This window comes from Rhea americana, unplaced genomic scaffold (assembly GCF_003343005.1).
Source record: "Rhea americana isolate MKP2758 unplaced genomic scaffold, rheAme1 scaffold_20, whole genome shotgun sequence".
Taxonomy (NCBI): domain Eukaryota; kingdom Metazoa; phylum Chordata; class Aves; order Rheiformes; family Rheidae; genus Rhea; species Rhea americana.
In genome coordinates this window covers 1,251,028-1,272,233 of record NW_028186150.1, presented here as the reverse complement: position 1 = coordinate 1,272,233, position 21,206 = coordinate 1,251,028, and the positions used below count along the sequence as shown (strand labels likewise).

The window sequence follows — 21,206 nt, the reverse complement described above, 5'->3', positions numbered from 1 at the left end:
GAATGTGAGACAATATTTTTACAGATACTTTTGCTATGTTTTTAGAAATATAATGAGATATTAATATGAAATGGAAAAGAAAGAGATAAACCTGTTTGTCCTTTGCTTCATTTCCAGCTCAGTTTCCAGGATCTTCTTGTCAGCTATGAACTTATTTTTCTCTAAAAGCAGTTTCTTGTTTTGAGCTTGCAATGATGCTATCTTTTCTATTAGATCTTCCATTTCACAACGCTTTTTCTCCTGTTCCTGTTGTAAATGACTGCCAAAACCAACAGTGTAGAACAGATGTTAAATAGATATCTACCTCACTAGAAAGACAAGGTTAGGTAGGATGGTCATCTGAAGATATGAAAAAAGTTGGTAATTTTTAATATTTGGTGGTGTCAAAAAGAGATAACACAATATGATTACACAGCAAATAGTGAATGAAGCATAATATAAACAAAATTATTCAAATAACTTATTTGACTAAATTCTGAACAGAATTTAATTATAAAGATATTCTGTATAGTCCAAATGTACTCCCTTCCTATCTTTTTTTTTCCAAATAAATTATTAGCAATGCCAAAAAAGAACATCTGAGAATTTTCAGGAAGCTACAGTACCAAGAAAGAAGCAATTTCTGCTATCCTAGACTTGAGATCAAATAAATTTATTGAATGCTTTAAAAACCTTTGCTTTACAGAATACACTACCTGACAGCACTTAGTGTCTTTTTTTCCATATTGTAAAGACTGGAGAAACTCAGTATTTTTACTTGAAAACTGCAGGATCCTTCAGATGTTTTCCAAAGATGGGAGCAAAAGAATGAGATTTTTTTCAGATGCATCAAAAAATGTGCATCAGTGTCGACAGAATTAGTTTTAATAAAAATGATGTTTTTAATGCCTCCTCTTTTAGGTTTTAAAGAGCATGTATAGCAACATGTAATCTATGGTAGAAACAATTCTACAGATATCTCTAGAGGTGGAATTTCTTTCTATAATTGTAACTTTTTAAAAGCAAGGTAATATTTTTTGAAATACTTCTTTTTTCTTTGTACTTTGCCAATAAATTGCCATAAATAAAAATCACTAGAAAAAGTTTGTGGTCACTTCCCATCTATCTACAAAGCARTGTGTACACATATAAGAATCTGATTATTTTGCAGAATTATGCCTCTATAAAATCATGGGCAGACTCAATACCTTTTTAAATCATTCACCAAAGCAAAGTGCTCCTCTGCTCCTACTTTGCTATCCAGTTTGGCTTTCAGCTCTTCACAGGTAGAATGCAAAGCTTCCAACTGCTTCTGGTACTCTGCTATTTCTTTGTCTTGACTCTGTTTTTTGTCTTCTAAGATTATCATCTGTTTAGTCAATTTTGAAACTTTTTTGGGGAAAAAAAATAAACCATAGGCACAGCATGACTAACTCAATTATCTAGTAGAATTCCAGCTAAACTAGTAAGATGTTATTTCACAGTTGCTCATAGTGTTATGTAACAATTGTCAGTTTAAATTTTGTATTTTAACAGTTTAGATTTTGCCATCAAGCAATTTACTTAAGTGATATTAGAAGTAACTAGTTTTTTAAAAAAGTAATAGTAGTAAAATGAATCTTAATCAAGAAATGATCTTCTCTGTTAAATGTTCCAAATTCAAGCTGTGCTCAGTAAATACAAACCTCTAATAAAACAGCAACAGATAACAGATTACATATTTGACAGATACATGTAATTTTAAGCAATATCAGACTATAAAGGAGTAAAATTAAATGCTATTATCTATAATTAACTATAAGCAATAAACAGATTACAAAGTAGAAAATGCAAGTTCTAAATTAGTCACTTAAGCAAAATACTACTTCACAAATATTAACCTTAAAGTACTCTTAAATTATAAAAATAARTGTAGTTATGTCTATTATTAACAGTTCTGGTTACTTTTTCCAGAACAACTCAAAATGGAATATGCTACATAGTGTCAATAAGTGATACTGACGTACATTGTTAGTATCAGTTGATATCCAGGGCTTGATTTCATAACAGTGTTAGTTGTATTCACTGGTGCTTTGTAAACACATATTCAGATGCAAAAACCCTGCAGTACCATCTCTGACTTAGTTCAAGCGACTAGCAACTCGAGCATCTTACCTTCTTGAACATGTTGTTTGTGATTATCTTTTGCTTTAGCTTGTTGAATTTCAAGTTGCTCCATCAACAATCTGTTTTCTTCCAAGACTAACTTGGCCTGAGTTTGCAGCTGGTGCCTGCAATGGTGATTGGTTTGTAAATGAAATATCACTCAAATATGAACTTACGCCCCAAGGAAAAAAAAACACAACCGATCTCTAAYAGTCGGAATTTATAAAAATRTCCTTAAAACTCTGTTAAAAAACAAACAAAAGTCCTCATTGAAAACCTCACTGAAACCCATGATAAGCTTATTAGACGCGTGAACTCACAACCCCCATTGTAAATATCTATTTGAAATAATGTTTTAATCTTTCAACTAACTAAAGCAAGAACACTATAGAAAGAGGGAAAGCTACTTAGTTCACTTGTGCCAGATGACTTGGAAACAGCTATGCAACTAGGCACCTCAACTGTATTACAGTTTTCAAAACCTGTGATGAATCTTTGCATAGGATTTGGATCTATTTGGCTTTGATAGCCAGAAAAATACTGCCAGTGTTCTATCAGCCTGTAAAAAAAAGACTTTTTAAACAGAACTCTCTTGAGCAAAGAAAATAATGCTTTATAATTAGCATTAACTCTGCTTTCAAAGAAGCTAATAACTAGTCTTTTTGACAATAATGAAAGCTTAAGAAACTATTTGCTGTTTTAATGATAGCTAGAAAAGTTGAGAAGTATTACCCAGAATGCAAGCATAAATACAGTTTCCTTGAAAATCTCTGCAGACAGGAGCCTGTAAGTTTAACTAACCTATTTCACTTACTGTGAAATTTTCTGCAGTAGGCATAGGAGGGAGAACAAATGCGCATCAGCTACTAACAAATCAATAAAAATTTAAGTTAGAGGTTATGTTATTCAACCACCTGAGGCTGCATCTTCTCATCTGAATGGATAAACATGAAGTGAAAACTGAGTTTCAATATCCACTCATTATTCATGACAGGAAGATCAGGGCTGATGTAAGATGCTGAACATTACAAACTGGAAGAAATAATGTATTTTTTCTCAAACAAAAATATATAGCCTGAAGTTAAGGTTGAAAATGGATCATGAATTTTACTAAACAAGTCTCTGAAGTATAACACTTAATCAAAGAACAAAGTTTATTTTCCACATGAAACTGCAATTTTCAAGAGGATATATAATTGAGATCATATTTCATCAACAGGGTTAAGCATAAGAAATGTCTCCCACCTGCATCCTAGCGTACCACAGACCTATATTGCTTTTTTTTTGTTTTGTTGTTGTTGTTTTACAGCTTTTCTTCTAAGAACTCATAATCATCTTGTGATAAATCACTAAAACCAGTCTCTTACACATCTTAGTTCGCAACTAATGAATGCTTGGCAAAGGYAAATTGTTATTAATCCTCTTATGTACATTATATTATTTAATTTCATTAGGTTTTCATTGTTTTAATTCTTAAGCCTATCAAATTATTCTAATGTCATATACCATTTTGTACTAATGTAAAACTTACGTTATTGGCATGCTCCTACCRGGAGTAGAAGTTTAAGAGCTAAGTATGTAACCTGTAAGGTTTTAGACAGAATTACATGGACTTCAGATGCTAATCTGCACTTTCAGAATTTTACCTTTACTCCAAAATTATTTCAGGCATTGTAAATTGTCATTGTTTTAACAAGACAAAATCCTAACCCTATTAATTCTTCAGAAAAATTTAATTCACTTAAAGGAAACAGATTTTTTCCTTAATATCTGTAGTCTTAGAAGTTTGCATACAGCAAACTATAACTAATAATGTTTTTGATAATGACTTGCCATTCCGTAGCGGTAACAGAGCTATTTTTATTTAATTGCTCATGCAGGTCTTCATTCTCCTTCACCAATTCTTCAACGCGTGCTTTAAAGTTCTTCATATCCTCCTGGAAGACAAAGGAATCCACAGAAATCTTTAAAGGTAAATATTTCGTTTTTATATCAACAAAAATACTTTTATAAATATATACACCTGCCTAGTCGCCTTTCTAATTCCCATGCAACAGAGTGTTGTCTTACTACTCATCTTTAATCCAGATATGCATAGTTAATTTCTAAATTGCTTCACTAATGTAGTAACATTTGGTTAAAAATACTATAATTATTTGAATTTTGTTATATTTTTGATACATGTCATTTGAGTTAAGCAAGTTATAGATCCCTAAAATACGGATTCAAGAAATTCAGGAAAGTAAGTTCAAGAAATTACCAAGTGATACTCCACATTTTCAGAATGAAATATGTTTTAATACATTAGGACAATACAGCGGATTTACAACAATAAAACTCTTAGTACTTTCCGTTTATTTTATGGCTTAATTTTTTCCAAGTAAATAAAATACTTTGAAAAGATAGAGCAATTCTGCTCTGAAGCTTAGGTAGTTCCTCAAATTTGGTCACTGTGTTCATTCTGAAGAAACTGATGGCTATTTTCAGATTCAGTGGCAAAAGTACTTATAAAGAACAAGAAGAAGTGGCAGTTATTACTTAAATAATTAGAAATAAGTATTTTCCGATCACAAAAATCTACAGGCCTGTATGTGGAAGAGCAGCTATACAGGAATGCTGCATCTCTATTCTACCACTGACTGTTATGTTCACTCTGTTGTGCTGTGAGAGCACATTTCTTGTACATTTTAGCGTTGTGCTTTCTGGTACATCTGAGAAGGATGACAAAAAACAGTCAGAGAAGCTAAGACAGCTCAGTTAAGCACATATGCAAAAGCAACACAAAGTCAATTCTACTCGTAGGCACAAAACAACTTTGAGCAAAACCCTTTAAGAAATTTCAACAGATTTATTTCTGCTTTATTGTAAAAGTACACGTTTTTAAATGGTAACTTGCCTCATGTGCAAGATTTAAATCATCCTTTTCTCTAATCCTGTCTTCATACGCCAACAGGAGAGGTGACAAATACCTCATATCCAACTGAAAAAAGGATACACTTCAACCCACAAAAATCAATTACAAACAATATTAATGTCCATATTTTATATGTCATCTTCTGCTATACATTGCTAGTTTTATGAGGTATTAAGGACTTTCAGTTGCTATTAACTCCAAGTATAGATGAAGRTGAAATCACTAGCTCACAACATAGCTTAAAACATAGACAGGATAATTTCAGTAGGCTCACAATTCAAAATATCATTACTTTCAAAGAGGCACAAAAGTGCTTAGTATGTTTTAGGAGATCATTTAGTACTACACAAGCTCAACCTAGAAACCAAATTCACGTCTCACGGGAAATGCACACAGAAAATCTACATCTAAAAGGGAATTAGCTAATATAACCTGTCATTTCAACCTGAAAAAGTTATCTTCACGTGCATGCAGATGCATTATATGGAGGTATGATGCAATTTCATGGATATCAACTAAATTAATCATTCTTCTCTTCACTTAAATTACTTGTGTTCTTGATATATAAATTTGCCTTCTTTGTCTGTGCATGCACTCAGATCACCTAAAATTCTTATGCAAAACGATGCTGCAGAAGCATTTAAGAGCACTGTTTCAGGAGCAAGCATTGGAAAGGACAAAGATGGAACTTATGCTTACAGCTTTCACTAAAAAGCAGTTATTATTTGTAAGTGTACGTAACACAGCAGAATGTGGATGCTAATAAATATGAAACCAAACTAAAACATCACAGTGAATGCAATAATAACCAAACATAGTCAAGATGAATTAGTAAGTGGGAAAGGAGTTTTTACACTCTCAAGAGTTAGGAACTTTAGTTATTTCATGCTGCAGGTAACATATTCAAAAAATTTGCTTTGGGAGTTTTCAAATAAACTTCCAAATACTAATTCTAATTCACCCTCCCTAGTTTATGAGATCTGATATTATCATATACAAAGTTTCTGTAGCTTTAGTCTTAAACTCTTGTTTCCTAGATTTAAATTCAGGTGTCTGTCCAGGTCACCATGGAGAACTGGGCCCCTGAACCTGTAATGATGAGATTCCACATTCTCAGTTTGCTACCTATTTCAGTACTTAATTATCATTACATTGGTACACTTTTCTTAACATTAAACCTACATACTTAAAGCTAAGGAAATATGTATGCAAGCCTTGGATATTATAGCTAACAAGATGGAGCAGAGAGAGGACTTTCCTATTTCTGTATGGTTTTTAAGATCTGACTAACAATAGTACAGGAAAATTTAAGACTGGATTATCACATGAAGGAGAAGTTGTTCCACATGTTACAAAGGCATTCCATTTCACAGACTGTGATACCATATTATCTATACAGATATAATATAAATTATAATGATATAAAATTAACAATTAAGCAATAGACCTTGAAACAGATTATATGCCAGGCAATATTAAAAGTGAAGATGTTCTTTATGATTCTTAGCGTAACTATATTTCTACTTATTTCACATTTAACTGTTCACACTTGATCACTATAGGCTGCCTGTAACTTGCCATAAACTCAGATGTGAGCTACATACATTCATTGTAAAGTTTTGTCTTGCATCTAGTTTAACCATTACAGAACAAACAAATGCTTACCATATTCTATCAGGGTGTAATATTTCAGTGTAAATAAATAATATCCTGTAAACATTGGTATCTTGGTTCCTTTAAAGAAATTTGTTTCTTTACTTAAAATGGAATCAACACAAGTGAAAATAGTAGTTTACTTACCAGCCATGGGGGTGGTGGTCCCTTCATGGGTAAACTTTTTAGTTTCGGATGCTAAAAGAGATTTTTTAAGAATTTGAAATTATTTTCCACTTTTGAAGCACCAACCACTGCCTACTGCAAAAGTGGGCAGCTCACAACTATTACCCCAGTCAAGCTTATGTTTCTAACTACATGGGTGGTGTATGCAACACACACGCTCACAAAGTCAACAAAAATAAAATTTCATCATTTTACTAATACAGGAAAAGGCCTAACTTAATACAAGTTTAAGATAAATGCTTCTCCTGAATTTCAGAAAAAAGTCTAAAATATTTGGAGACTGTGGGGTAAAACCAGAGAAAATAATCTTAAAAACTCAAAGGTGAATGAAAGGACATGGGACATTTGACTACAAACCTCATAGTCAACGTTCTCACCTCTTCTTGGGACAATGGCCTGAATTTTGTTTGATAGCGACTTAGCTCTACATTCAAACGATGGACAGTCATTTTCAAAGCATCATTCTCATCTATTAGTTCTTGTGCTTGTTGTCTTAAAGAAAGTAATTCTGAAGCTTCCTCTAATAATAATAAAAAAAAAATAAGAAAGAGCTCAACCAAAATTCAGGAAACATTAATTTGTCGATGTTAAAGAAAAGAATTCTCAATAGCTAGAACCATAAAAAGAGAACATCTCTCAAAATACTGTAATGGAATAAATGCATAGAACATTACTAATACAAAAAAGTCATTATATTATGAAACAATCAAGTAAGTAATGGCAGGTCTATCACATGTAGTTTATGAAATAACTTTTCTTTCATAATCATTTAAGTTTTCTGCAATAAAATTTCTACATATATAGAAAATATTTACTCTTCAAAAATGCCTTCTGCATAGTTACCCACTCAAATCCATGAAGTGGAAACCTACTACTACAGGAACAGATTGTCAGAGATTAGAAAAATAAAACAGAGCTTCRTAAGAGCTTATCTGGAAAGAAGAATGTTTCTCCTGCCTTACCTTCTCTGTGTGATCTCTCTGCAGCTTCTTTAAGCCTTATGTTTTCTTCTTCTAGTCTGTTCAGTTTTAACTGCAGTTCTTCCATTTGCTGTTTTGTTTCCTCAAATTTTTGGGCTATAGCCTGGTATGCATTGTTTAGAGACTGATTTTCTTGTTTTAGTTCTCTAAACTTCTCTTTTTTCATAGTCTCCCATGCTTGCCTTGACCGAATAGATATATCTGTAGATGTCACAACACAATGAGTTTATATGGTACTCAGACTTGAATACATCAATATTTTCAGCAAATTATAATCCATTTTTTTTCTAATATTAGCACTCTGCATGAGTGAGACTATGCAGGCTATAAAGCAACTCATGTTTCCCAGAAGATCAAGGCCAGAGAGAATGAAAAATGTGGATTTGGGAGGGCAGCTTCCAAATGAAAAGTGTCTGCAAGTTTCCATCTTCTCAAACGCTGAAGACATTCCTTCCTTTGAGAGCAAAGAAAATATCAGCACACTTCCCGCTCCCTAGCATGGGTAACTGGAGAGGTGAGACAGGAATACTCACTGCAGTAACCAAAGTGTATGTGTCTGTATGGGCTGGTCAGTTCTATCCCCTTTTATTTTAATCACCTCTGCAATGAATGCCTTGCTCTCCTCCCCGCTGAGCAGGATTCAAGTGAAACTTCATGAAGCTTGAATAAAAGTTACTTAACAGTCCTCACAAAAATTAAATTTAAGATCACCTGCAAAATCAGGGATATGCTATTGCATCAGTAATACTAGAAAACAATTTCAAATTTTTCTTTACATCTGTATGGGCTTGTAAGCTTATCTTTTAAAATAAAAGCTGAGATTTTCCCCTTACCCTCAAACTCTGCAAGCTAGCATAACTTAATAGCACATAAGCATGAATATGACTTCCTACAGAACAGTTCCTTAGTATAGCAATATACGTCAAAACCAAGAACAAGTTCTAAAATAGAGTTCTCTCTTATAGAGGACATTTAATATTAATATTAAACATATGAAACATATTATATTACAGGCACTTATGAGCACTGTTAATTTCCTGTGAGAAGGCACCAGATATCTAAGCAGCACAAAGGGTTCAAAAACCCATATCTCATCCATGTGATACATGTAACCTTGGGAAAAGTTCAAAGGCGCTGTGCTTCAATTTGTTGCATGGATGCAATAACAGAAATATGGCACTAGCTGAAGGTAGACCACGCATCACATATCACCACATAGTTACCATTTCAGTTGCAATGGGATACTTTACAATGGTAACATTCTCTAGCATAGATACAACTTGAAGGGTTCAAAAGTTCCATAATGGCTTTAATTTCAGTTGTTTACTTAAGACTTCAAAATTCATTCATATTGGAAACTATAAACAACCTAAACACCTAATATATATATTAAAAAAAATTGAAACTATTGCTTTTACACATATCACAGAGTATTCAGCATTTTTTCACCTCCTGTACAGGAGAGAGAGATTTTTTTCCCCAAATTAGGTTTAGCGAGTAAAACCAGGACAATGTGTTTTTATACATATGTGCATTCCTTTAAGTGCAGAATTTACAGTAACATCACAGAGATATCAGAAGTACCTGGGGATGGTGGAGGCTTTTCACATAGCAGTTTTTCAGCTGATGATTTTTCTTTCTAACAGAGAAACAAACCATGAGAAAAGTTGCTTTAACAATTATCCTTTCTGAAATGCACTGAACAGCATCACTGTTGGAGAACTTATGAAATACAACTTTTGAAACAATTTTCTTCTTTTAGGTCAGTAAAGTTTAAGGTTGGATTACAAACTGAAGATACATGACTGGTCATTCACCCATCTTGACATTATGTTGTCACTTACCAGTCAATCAGAATTTTTTTTCTGGGGAAATCTTTCAGTATTTTCTGTAGTTGTCGTAGATGTACAGTTCTCAAAATAATTTAATGGCTAAYGTAAATGTTACATAGACATAAAGCTTCACAACCTAATAGGATGGATCTTGCTCCCTCTTTCTAGTTTGTACAACATATGAGTCTGGAATAGTCAATTATGGTATGAACTGTCAGTCCATAATTAGGAGAAAATTGTATCCTAATGAATAAAAACGTAAAACCCCTTTGAAGAGTTTTGTTCTTTTGAGCTTGAAAATTGATTAAATAAGTTCCTGCTGTAATTTCTTTGCTAATAAAAAGTACTTTTTTCTAAATTCTCAAAGTTCTTTCATCAGAAAAGAATTACAGGTAGAATATATACTAATGTATTTACTTGAAGTGATCATAACTTTCTCCACATTTTTGTAAAACAGACTGAAGTTCAGCAAAGATATAATGCCATGTGATTTCACACACTGAGACACTGATGACCAAATGACTCCAAACTCAGGAACAATTTCAGAAGCAAAATATATGTGGTCAAGAATCTGAAGAAAAAGCAACGTTAGCAATAGAATAACTGTCCATTTTTGTAAGTAATGTTCCAGCAAGTTTATCTGATAAAGTAAACTTGTATTTTTTTTTCAAGCTTAGTAAAGGTGACAGTAGTCAGATAGGACCAACAGGAAACATAGAAATCTGGTAAAGTTGGGATCAGAAATTGGGAATTACCACCAAGAGCTCTCTTTTGCTGTAACATGCTGTAACACTTTCACCTAGTTTCTTTCCCACATAAGGAAGAACAGAAGATATAACATAATCCTTTATATACCTATGTAGTGGGATTTTCAAAATGAATGATTAGCTGTTCTTATACTCCAAATGAAGAAGATTCCTTGGTGGCAACAAATTAATTTTCTTCTAAGTGATTGTAGACTGCTCTTTATAATGCCTTTTTTCCCCCMAAAAAATGCATCATAAATAAATTTTCATCTCAGTCTTACCTTTAAATTCAAGCCAAGACGTTCATTTTCTGTTAAAGAAAAACAGATCTTTGAGTAAGTCCATAAATTACAAGGATATATATGGATATGTAAGGATACATATTACCAATTGTAAATAATTATAAAAATTTCATCCGGAAAGGACAAGTTAGATAACTAGCTTTCACTTATATCTTTCATAGCCTATGATGATACTGATGTGAGAGCTTTACTTTACCTTACATGATAAAAAGAGTTGTGGAAGAAATTAAGTTGTATTGCTGTCTTCCTGTCATGTACTCTGCTATTCTTTTAGAATTTGCGATGAGGAAAAAAAATGAAAGATTTTCATTAATTTTACTGGGCTTAGGCTCTATTGCATCTCTGAACAAAGACAACTGCAAATCTGACAGTTTCCAAGACCTGCAGCCATAGGAAAAAGAGGAATCAGAAATGGCTTCTATACCCTATTTTCATTTGTTTAATGCAGGCCATTCCCAAATGATTTAATCAAAGCAATCTATTATTGGTATTGTTTTCTATAAAGCTTTTGAAATAACTCCACTGAAATAACACTGGGCTCCAACATGTATACAAGTTAGTAAAGCAAAGATTTTCAAAAATGGGTTAGTTATGCTGCTTCTTTCTTTCCAATAGCTATTATGGTGTTGCCATCCTCTGTAAAAACTGCATATTGCAGCTCTAGGATAAATGTTATGACTTCTCCTTTTCCCAGTTTTGAAATAATAGCAGACAAGACTGTTATGCAATAAAACTCCTGTGCAGTTAGATTGGTCTGGCTTACTCATCATGGCTTTTTCTTCCACTGTATTCTATTCTTGCTGTTGTTAAGAGAAAATAGCTCAGTGACAGGATCTAATCATRTACCAAAAGCTCTCTGATCTAATAAAACTAACCATTGCATAAAACTCATTTGAGAAGCTTAGTGATTCTGAGGGTGAGGTGAACCTGACGTTCAATAGAAATTCAGTCAGAACATTTCTCTGTGATTGCAAATTTTCTCATTATCTGCTTTCAGAGCATGCTGAAAATTGTTGCCAACTTTGCAGGGCTGAGCAGTTCAGCATCCACATCACTTCCAAGTCATTTGCAATCCTACAAAGAAATACTTTTCTGATAACCTATTCCTACATTACATTGAGAGTATACCTAACCCACTGCCTATGACAGGTAAGAAAAATACAATGATCCCTTCCATTTAGAAACATGGTGAGGGAGTGATGGAACTCTTTTGTATTATAAATAAGTGCTTAGTACATGTAAGAGAACAGCTGGAGCCCCAGTGCAATGTATTCAGCGATATAATTAAAGAAACAGGATCTAATTGCATCTTAAATCGGAGCTGTGGAAGATTATGTCCTTAGAAGGACATAATATCTATGTCAACTGAATTGAAGGTTCAAAAAGCAGAACCAGCAGAACTTGGCTCCTTAGCACTTAATACAGTATCCCTTTTGTTATTGCCAGCTAACAGACGCTGACCAAACAGCACCTAGTAGAAAAGTCCTTCATACCAAACAGCTTTATTTAAATATTTTAAACCTTCCAGATAAGATGTACAGAATATGGTATTCCATATTTATTGGATACTTAATGGTTTTAAACTTTAATCTATTAAATTCTCAAGGCATGAAAAGAAAAAAAGAAAAGCACATAAGCCACAAAAGTTTATCTTTCAACTCAAAAATAGGTTTTCTGATAGCAAGCATATTTTGTAGCAGAGGTACTGGTAATAACAAGGACAAAAATAAACAGAAGTAATAAAAATATCAAAATTAATTATTATTTTTAAAATATTCCTGGTTTAAGAAGTTATATCAAATTCAATGTAACTTTAATTATAATATAAAAGTAAATAATCCCAGTATCATGCCATATACATATCAAAAAAAAAAATGCTTGTACTGACTTTCAGATGTGACATTTTCTTATTCAAAGAAAACAGTGGAATGAAAATGTTTTATTTCCTCATTTATTTAAAATGTTGGTCATTTCTGTTTTTATTGTGTTGTGAACATGGTAACACTCCAATAGTTTGCAGAGTTTAAACTGGATTTATTTTGGCACATATACCAACAGAAACACAGTAGAAAACAGCTTTATTATGCAAGACAGTTCACAAAACCTTTTATTCTCTTTTTTACACTGTCTGATAACAGATGTTGGGGAGTAGAGCATCAGTTACAGAGTGAATATAGACTAATTTCCCCTGTTTATGCAGAGTTTGAATTTCCTGTAACTATTAGAAATGGCTGAGTATTTAGCAGCATTTCTTTTTCTTTCTTCTTCTTTTTAAGAAAAGGACATATCATTATCTTGTGTTACTATTAAATTTAGTTTATCTAAAAATTATTTATTTCCCCAGCATATAAAGTAAGACTTTTAAAATAAATTTATTTACCTTCTATTTGCACATTTGACTTGTTCACCAGCACCTGAAACTCAGTTTCAAGAGAAGATGCCTCTTTCTTGTCAACTTTAGTGCTATGGGATAGTGGAAACTCTTCCTACATAAAAATAGGACACAACATCTAAATAATTACCACTTTGTTAAAATAGACCATGGTAAAGTGTCTTGACATCTGTATGAAACCTTTAGTACAATAATGTCCTAGYTGCATTCAGAATAGTACTTCAATCCTTACCATAAATAACAGGAGATAGGGACCTATGCTAGTCATACAGTTCACTGGGCAATAGTTTTTGTCACTTTCTTCAGGCACAGAGTCTGGAATCATCCTACATTCACTTGTTCTATATCTAAACTTACTCATAGGACTGAGGAATTCAGATGTAATTCTTAATATTGTTTACCTTAGCTGTTTTTCTGTATTAGTCATGTGTCAGTGCTCTACATACTTCACATCCAGTCCCTTTTCTTCCTCATCTTTTTCTTACTGACCACTCCATCTTCCGCTAGGGATGTTTTCTGATTCCTTTCACATACATAGCACTGTATTGCCTCTCTACTACCCAATTCCTTCTTCCTAGTCATTAAAGTTTTGTATCATTTTTGACAGAGCCCCAAACTAAACTTTAAATGTGTYCTAGGAGTCTTAAGCTGCTCATTCCTAGTTAAGACAATCCAAACTCATAACATGGAAAAATTCACTAGTCTTCAAGATACAAGGTCACTTTTTCTGTGTGATTCTAAGTCTTCCTGTTTCTAGATAGGTCTCTGCTCATTAGCATGATAGTAACTCAGTAACTAAGTTTTTACCATATGTAAGCACTGCACATTTTCACCCAAGTAAAATTCCTACTGCTTTTAACAAGTCCTAATAATCTTCATACTACTCTGTAAATTAATGATAATCAGGTAGCTGAGTGACTAAAATAGTAACTCAGCATATACTGAAYGCATTAACTATCCACTCCACACAACTGTTGCACCTTGATAGAGTTACTCAGGCCTTAACCACCATTATTTTTATTCAGTAAAATAAATAAGCAGGTATTTGCCCATGAAATAATGATTCAAATAAGATGTAAATTATATTAATATTCTACTTCTGTGAGATACCCTTGACATATAATTTGCGTCCTGTTTAGGATCCCAGGGTAGCTGAGGTTTGCAGGACCACTGGAGATTGCCTAGTCTAGTCCAACTTCCCCCTGCTCAAAGCAGGGTTGGCTACAGAAGGTTGTTCCAGATCTTTTCTGGTCAGGTTTTGAGCATCTCCACAAGTAGAGACTCCACAAACTCTCTGGGCAACTTGTTCCAATGTTTGACTGCTCTCATAGTAGAGAAGTCTTCTCTTATATTTAAGTTGAATTTCCTGTATTTGAACTTGTGCCCATTGCCATCCTCTCACTGAGCCCCACTGAGAAAAGTATTCACTGATTCCATATACTTTAATCTCCCCAATCAGGTATTTATACTGATTGATAAGATCCCCTGTAAGCCTTCTCTTCTCCAGGCTAAACAATTCCAGCCATCTCAGCCCCTCCTTGTACGTCAGACGCTCCAAACCCCATTACCTCCAGTTACCTTAGTGGCCCTTCATTGGACTCATTCCAGTAGGCCTCTGTCCTTCTTGTACTGCGGAGTCCAGAACTGGACACAGTACTCCAGAAACTCCAGTTTCTCCAGTACTGAATGGAAGGGAAGAATCACCTCCCTCACCGTGCTGGCAGTGCTCTTCCTAATGCAGTCTATGATGCTATTGCTTGCTTGCTCAATGCAATTTATTTTCCACTAAAAAAACTCCACCTTCCCCAAAGCTGCTTTGTATTTCCCTTTGTTTGAATTTCAAGAGATTCCTGTTAGCCCATTTCTCCAGCCTGACGAGGTCCCTCTGAATGATCTAGCGCATCAACCAATCCCCATTTTGTATCATCTGCAAACTTCCTGAGAGTGCACTCTGTCCCATCCAGGTCATTAATAAAGTTAAACAGTATTGACCCCGATACTGTTCCCTAAGGTACACCACCGGCGAACGGCCTCTAGCTGAGCTGCCACTATATCACCCTCAGCATAAAATATTGCATATTTTACAATATATACATAGTATATATTGTAGTCTTGCCTAGTAAGAACCACAATACCAGTGTATTCATAACAAAAAAAAAGCCCCTAATAGCAGAGATAAGGAATCTGTGAAGATCAATAAACAAACCTAACTCATTCAGGAGTAAATTAATTATGAAAAGTAAAAATTGAACAGATGTTTGAATACTAAGAAAAAAAATGTACAGCTTTAAAAATATTTAATGTTTACTGTATTTTAATATAAAAATGTAAAGAAATTAACCAACCTGAAAACCCTACCTTCTTATTTTTGCAAGGAACGGCATAAATAGCATTAGTGCTAAAGCTTTCTCCTCTCTTCTCATTACTTTGACAGCTAGACTCTGCCTCTTTATCTGCATCTGAAAGATAAGTATCCATGTCCTCCTCATCCTCACAATAATTGCCTGATATTTCCAGGGAATGTACAGGAGATCTTTCACCACCATCAAGCTTCCAGTTGGGCCTGCAAGCAATTAAAAGCACGGTTCAGTGTCACTTATTCTTAAAAAAAAAAAAAAAAAGTACATGGTAGTAAGTAGAACCATCAGTCTGAAAATATACACAACAGATTAATAGCAGACATGAACAGGCATCTAAGCTTCTTTAGCTGCAAACAAGGAATCTTATATATGCTTTAAATTAGAGAATTAACACTTGAGCTACATTTTCATGTCTAGTATAAAGAGAATGCCAGACTTGGAGATAGAGGGCTGCTAATTCTTCAACACAAAGTAGTGTGAAATAATAATTTAGCAAAAAGGAATTACCTAATGTGTAATTCAGATGATTTCTCAGTGATAAACTGCTTGTATCACTGATAACTGTTTGGAAGAAATAACAGATGCCACACACTGTGTACAATCCAAATCTCTCCCTCTGATGGCTGCATGTATGACATCACTTTATGGGAAATGGAAGAAGGATTGTAGAGACTTCAGACTCAATTTATGATTCGGAGAGAAAAAATTAAGTTTATGTAAGTGGCAATAACACCAGGACTTGAATTAATTTGCTGTAATTCTTGGGTAAAATTTTATCACTACCATATTTTATTTTCAGTATAAGACACCAAAATAAAGAGTATACACTACCCCATTCTGAGCTCTGCAACTGTCGCATATGGTTCAAAGCATTCTTGTTCCACATAGGTGGAATCACTTTCAGAAAGTGATCGTTGACGAGGCTGAGGAATAGCAACAGTACGCCCTGTTAGTGTTGTTGCAAGGATAGCTGCTGCCAGAGCAGATCTGGAAGAAAATAGAATAAAACAGTGAAACAAAACTGATGTCTTCTGTGCTTCGTATTTTATATATATATTTTTGCAGAATATCTTCACTATTTAAGCAAAGTAACACATTCAAAATTAACAGTCATCAGGAACACTGAAGGTGTTAAAAGACTGATTTTAAATTAACTCCCAAAGCAAAGCACAAAACTGGGTGTGCTTTCATAACGTAGATATCTAAGAGTAAAATACAATACCTATCAGTTTTTCCCCAAATTAAAAGCATGAAAATAACTAAATACTGAGTTACATGCCTGAAACTGACATTGATATTTTACAGTACTTAGCATTCAGTTTAGTCATAACAGTAAGAGTGGTGTTGAAAAAAGTTGATCCATATTCTGCTATTTTGTACATTAGATTCCATTATTCCCCACTCTGATTCTTCTATTTATGCCTCTGAAGCTGCTAATAAATGCCAGTGTTGCAAACTAGGACAAGTAGAAATGCATAGAAATGCCTATTTGAGGGATACTGCAGAAGGGTAAAATAAAGAGGAAAAAACAAATGGGACTGAAGAGTAAAGAAAATAAATGGTGAGGACCGTAACAGAAATGATAGCAACTGGGATCAAAAAAAGTAGTGAACTATGATCAAGTAGGAATGTTATAGACATTAGAAAGCAACCAGAATCAACTTAAACATAGAGAAAGCATAAAGCAAAAACCGTAAGAAACTAAAAATAAAAGGGAAGATAAATTTATTTTCCCTTTACGTACCTTGACTGTACAGCTAATCAGCTAATATAGATTTTAAAAGTCTAATCAAACACATTCCTAAATGAAAACTTTTGAGTCTCTGCTTTTTTAATATGCAATAAAGTGACCTGTTYATTAACCCATTACAAAAGCACAAATTAAGTTAAGTTTCCTTACTCAAAGCGCTAGTACTGCTACAGTCCTCTAGTCTACTCTAGTAGCCAAATAAAAATGTCCCCAACGACCCAGTCCAACTGGGTCCAACTGACCCAGATTTGTAATAACTTTCATATTCAGAAAGGTCATTGTACTAATTATTAAGCATTCTTAGGAAAGGGAGAAAAAGATGTATCTTTACAGTTCAAAGAAGGGAACTTCCCCAATTAAAAAATATATTCTATTTATGAAAAGACTTAGGTAAGTACTACAGTTAGGACTCAAGTTTTCTAATCATGCTTTTCTACTATGTTATTGTAATAAAGTGAAATTAAATTAAGTAAAAATTTTTCAAAACTCAAAAACCTACCTGGGCCTTTCTGGAGAAGGGTTTGGACTACGAGGGGGAGGGGTACGGGGAACTGCAGRTTTAGGAGCTATGGTAGCAGCAGGGACCAGGCCATGAGCTATATGTTTCTAAACAATTTAAAATAAAATTAGTTGACAACGACTTTAAGGTTAACAACTAAAAAAAACACAGAAATGAACATGCACAAAAAATAACCATGCAAAATAATATAAAAGAGAAACAAATTTCATGCAATTAATGTAAACAAATGACATGAAATGGTTCCAAGTATAACTTTTTAATATGTATTAAGTTGCTAATGAAGGTTAGAAACGCAATTTACTTAAAACCTATGACCGTAGGTTCTCCACCCACTGTATCACAATCTGCGAATATAGTTTTAACTTATGAATCCAAGTTTGGGTTTTTGCTTATATATACACAAGGAAAAAAGTAGTAGAAAATAACTTTTTTCTAAACACTTGAACTCTGCATCGTAGTAACAATACAACCCCCAAAAGAATCATTCAGTCAATCAGAAGTAACTCTCAAAGTAATATGAGATGGAAGAAAAGCCTGTCACTAAACACATCCTAAAATCACAAGGATTTAGTCGGGGGAGGGGGGAATAAATGATTTTTTAATCATAAAACTCCGTGAAATTTGTTAAAAGGACAGCGTTAAGTACCAGCTCAGAAGAACTTTGATTAGTATACTCTACAAAGAGTATTTCAAGCGGAACCACAGAACAGTGGAGGCTGGGGGGATCTCTGAGATCGTCTAGTCCAGCCTCCCTGCGCAAAGCAGGCTCAGCTAGAGAAGGTTGTTCTAGATCTTTTCCATTCACATTTTTAGCATCTCCAAGGGTTGAGTCTCCACAGACCCTGCGGGCAACCAAATCCAGTGTCGGACAACCCTTACAGTAAAGATGTCTTGAATTGCCTGCATCTGAGTTTGCGCCTCTTGCCCTCTCTCTGGGCACCAGAAACACTAGGTCGCGCTGAGGCCCACCACCTCCACGCAGCCGTTATTGCCTTCATGGAGTAGAACCGGGGCTGCATTTCAGGTATGGCTGCTCTAGATAATTTTTCCGTAATCATTCTTTAAACGCCTCATCGCTATCCCGTTGGAGAATACAAACTGGGGAAGGCTGCTGACTTTACAGGAAGCTTCACCAAATAACTGTGCTAATTAACTAAACGCAGCGTTACAGACTTCCCTTTTACTCAGCGTTTTCTAACCGCGCTCCCAACCCGGACACGGCCCTGCCGCCCCTCCCGGCCCTCCTGCGCAGGGAGCGGGGCCCCCTCGGCCGGGCGAGACTCACAAAGGGGCCGCCCCGGCCTCTCCTGAGGCTGAACGCCATGGCCACCGGCGCGGGAAGGCGACCAAAGGCCCCCTGCGCCCGCGCGACGCCTCCGCCGTCGCCAACAGCCTGCCAACGACAGCACCGCGGATTTGCTGCGGGATTGCGCTCCTCCAATCAGCACGCGCCTTACTCACCYCTCCTCCGGCCTTAGCAACCTACCAGCGGCGGGGTGCTGCCCGCCCTACCTTTTCATTGGCTTGCGGCTGGCAGAGCGTTCGCTCTCCATTTGCGGCTGCCGCTGTCAATCGTGCTCGCAGGCGCGGAGGCGGGCCGCTGGCTGCTCGGCGGGAAAGGCGGTGCCTCGCCTGAGGGGGAGCGGCAGCGGCAGCGGCAGCGGCAGCGGCAGCCGGCGCGGCGGCGGGTCTTGTTCCCTCCTTTCGGGCCGCTCGCCTTTCCCGGGCAGGTGGGTGCTGGGCGGCGGCTGGCGTGACGGGGTCTGCGGGCGTACCCGCTCCTCTCTGCCTTTTTCTCCTGAAATGACGGTGTAGCCTCGGAGACTCCCGTTTTTTCCCGAAAATCAGAAGAAAGCATAMAACTGGCAGCTCAGAAAAGGGCCTTGCCCAACAGTTGACGTATCTGGCTCGAGAGTTTTATCAGCTGGGGCTGGAGATGCCTCTGAAGTCAGCTCAGTAATTGAAGTTGAGTTTCTCAGGGGTGAGTGTTTACCACTTTTGCATCTAAATTCAGATATTTTTGTAAATTCAGGTATTTTTCAAGTTGACTGGCAAACTTGGGAGTGGAATTAACAAAGCTCTAGTCTATATTTAAGCAAGAAAGATTTCTTACCAATTTTTATATGCTTATTTGGGGGATGAGATATGATCTATTCSAGATTGGAACAAGTTTACAAAATATGTTAGTATCTTTTTCACATTTACTTTTAGGCTGTGGCTGCCACTGAAGTAATGAGTTAAAGGAGGTCCAATGACAACAAAAGCGCACTCCCCTCTCACAGTAGGGTCTATAGTTGTCCCTTATGGACATGTGATTGGAAATGAGAAATGGAGAGGGTCAGAAATATCCCAAAGGCTACAAGGTGAGTACAAACAAATTGGGAGAAGGAAAAAAAAATCAAGCAAAGCATTCTATCTCCTAGTATTGTTAGATTGGCTAGAATATGTGTTTACTCTGTGACTGACTGGTCTTGTATTTGAGATGAATCCTACATTAGTAGACTGAAAGTTCCTGTGTGTCTGCTATGTATCTATGGTCAGAAGTATCATATCTTCATACTCCTTCTGTAGTATAGAGAAGAAGCAGAACTATCTGCTTTTTGGGAACCGCAGCAGTGAGGCTATTACAAGTATGAACCTCTACTGAAATCCCTTCAGTTTACATGGACACTGGGACCATGCTGTCTCCTGTTGGCTCAGCAAACTAAATCAAGAAGATACTTTCAGAATGYTATATGATGTGATTGATATGATGATGTTTGTTCAGGCCCAGAATTTACGCAGAAACTACCCTGAATTTGTAGTTTGAAAGTGTTATTAATCGGCATTGGTTAAGGCACTGTTCAGTGCTCTGGATTGCTTATACCAATTTTCCTTTATTTTTTAAAATAATAATAATAAAGAATAAAGGCTTTTCAAGAGTATGAAATTGACTGTCAAAGTTTTAAATCACTATAACTATTAACACGTTGAAATCTTAATTGTTACTATACTTCTAATGACTATTCTTATCTTCTAATAATCTCTTAAGGGAAAATTAAGCTCATTTTTGAAGATGGCTTGGGACTTGTGGATTTCTGTCTTTCAAACAAAACTTGCATCTTATATATTTCTGAAGCAGATTTGGTTGCAGGGGATGAATTCAAGCGAAGATTGGTTCGCTTTAGGAATGTAAGTATTGTGTAAAGGGAAGAGAAAGAAAAGTTTCTAATTGCAATTTGTTCTGCCTGTTCCTGAAAACGTTCGTCTTGCGTGCTTTTGAGATCCTAGTGGAACTAAACTTGCATGAGGTATTCCACCTGAAAAAACAGTAAAAATGAATAATAAATCTGTGTAATAATGCTGTATTAAACTTCAGAACTGTTGCCACTTTCTGTTCTGATTTTTTCCCAGGCAACTCAGAAGTGTGCTCTTAGTTGCACTGAATCTTCTCATCATTGACAGTGT

At 35.4% G+C, this 21,206-nt stretch overlaps 2 protein-coding genes across 4 annotated transcripts in view; one reads left to right on the top strand and one right to left on the bottom strand.

Moving 5' to 3' along the window:
• CEP89 (centrosomal protein 89) overlaps positions 1-19,169 on the bottom strand; it is a 28,931-nt gene extending 9,762 nt beyond the window's left edge. The window contains exons 1-15 of one of the 3 annotated variants that reach the window (XM_085303763.1): positions 19,045-19,169; positions 17,739-17,845; positions 16,321-16,476; positions 15,488-15,692; positions 13,118-13,223; positions 10,717-10,745; positions 9,442-9,496; positions 7,840-8,058; positions 7,255-7,397; positions 6,839-6,889; positions 5,021-5,104; positions 3,958-4,061; positions 2,134-2,249; positions 1,188-1,368; positions 92-259 (exon numbers count right to left, since the gene is read on the bottom strand). In XM_085303763.1, coding sequence (XP_085159889.1) covers positions 92-259; positions 1,188-1,368; positions 2,134-2,249; positions 3,958-4,061; positions 5,021-5,104; positions 6,839-6,889; positions 7,255-7,397; positions 7,840-8,058; positions 9,442-9,496; positions 10,717-10,745; positions 13,118-13,223; positions 15,488-15,692; positions 16,321-16,476; positions 17,739-17,845; positions 19,045-19,083 — 1,763 coding nt within the window. In that variant the 5' untranslated portion in view covers positions 19,084-19,169. Of the gene's footprint in view, positions 1-91; positions 260-1,187; positions 1,369-2,133; positions 2,250-3,957; positions 4,062-5,020; positions 5,105-6,838; positions 6,890-7,254; positions 7,398-7,839; positions 8,059-9,441; positions 9,497-10,716; positions 10,746-13,117; positions 13,224-15,487; positions 15,693-15,996; positions 16,155-16,320; positions 16,477-17,738; positions 17,846-19,044 lie in introns of those variants that run through there. The other 2 variants (XM_085303764.1, XM_085303766.1) reach the window with 2 other exon arrangements.
• A 246-nt stretch (positions 19,170-19,415) lies between these two features.
• The window catches only part of FAAP24 (FA core complex associated protein 24), a 3,640-nt gene continuing 1,849 nt past the window's right edge, over positions 19,416-21,206 (top strand). The window contains exons 1-3 of the mRNA XM_085303762.1: positions 19,416-19,740; positions 19,971-20,122; positions 20,791-20,930. Coding sequence (XP_085159888.1) covers positions 20,011-20,122; positions 20,791-20,930 — 252 coding nt within the window. The 5' untranslated portion in view covers positions 19,416-19,740; positions 19,971-20,010. The remainder of the gene's footprint in view (positions 19,741-19,970; positions 20,123-20,790; positions 20,931-21,206) is intronic.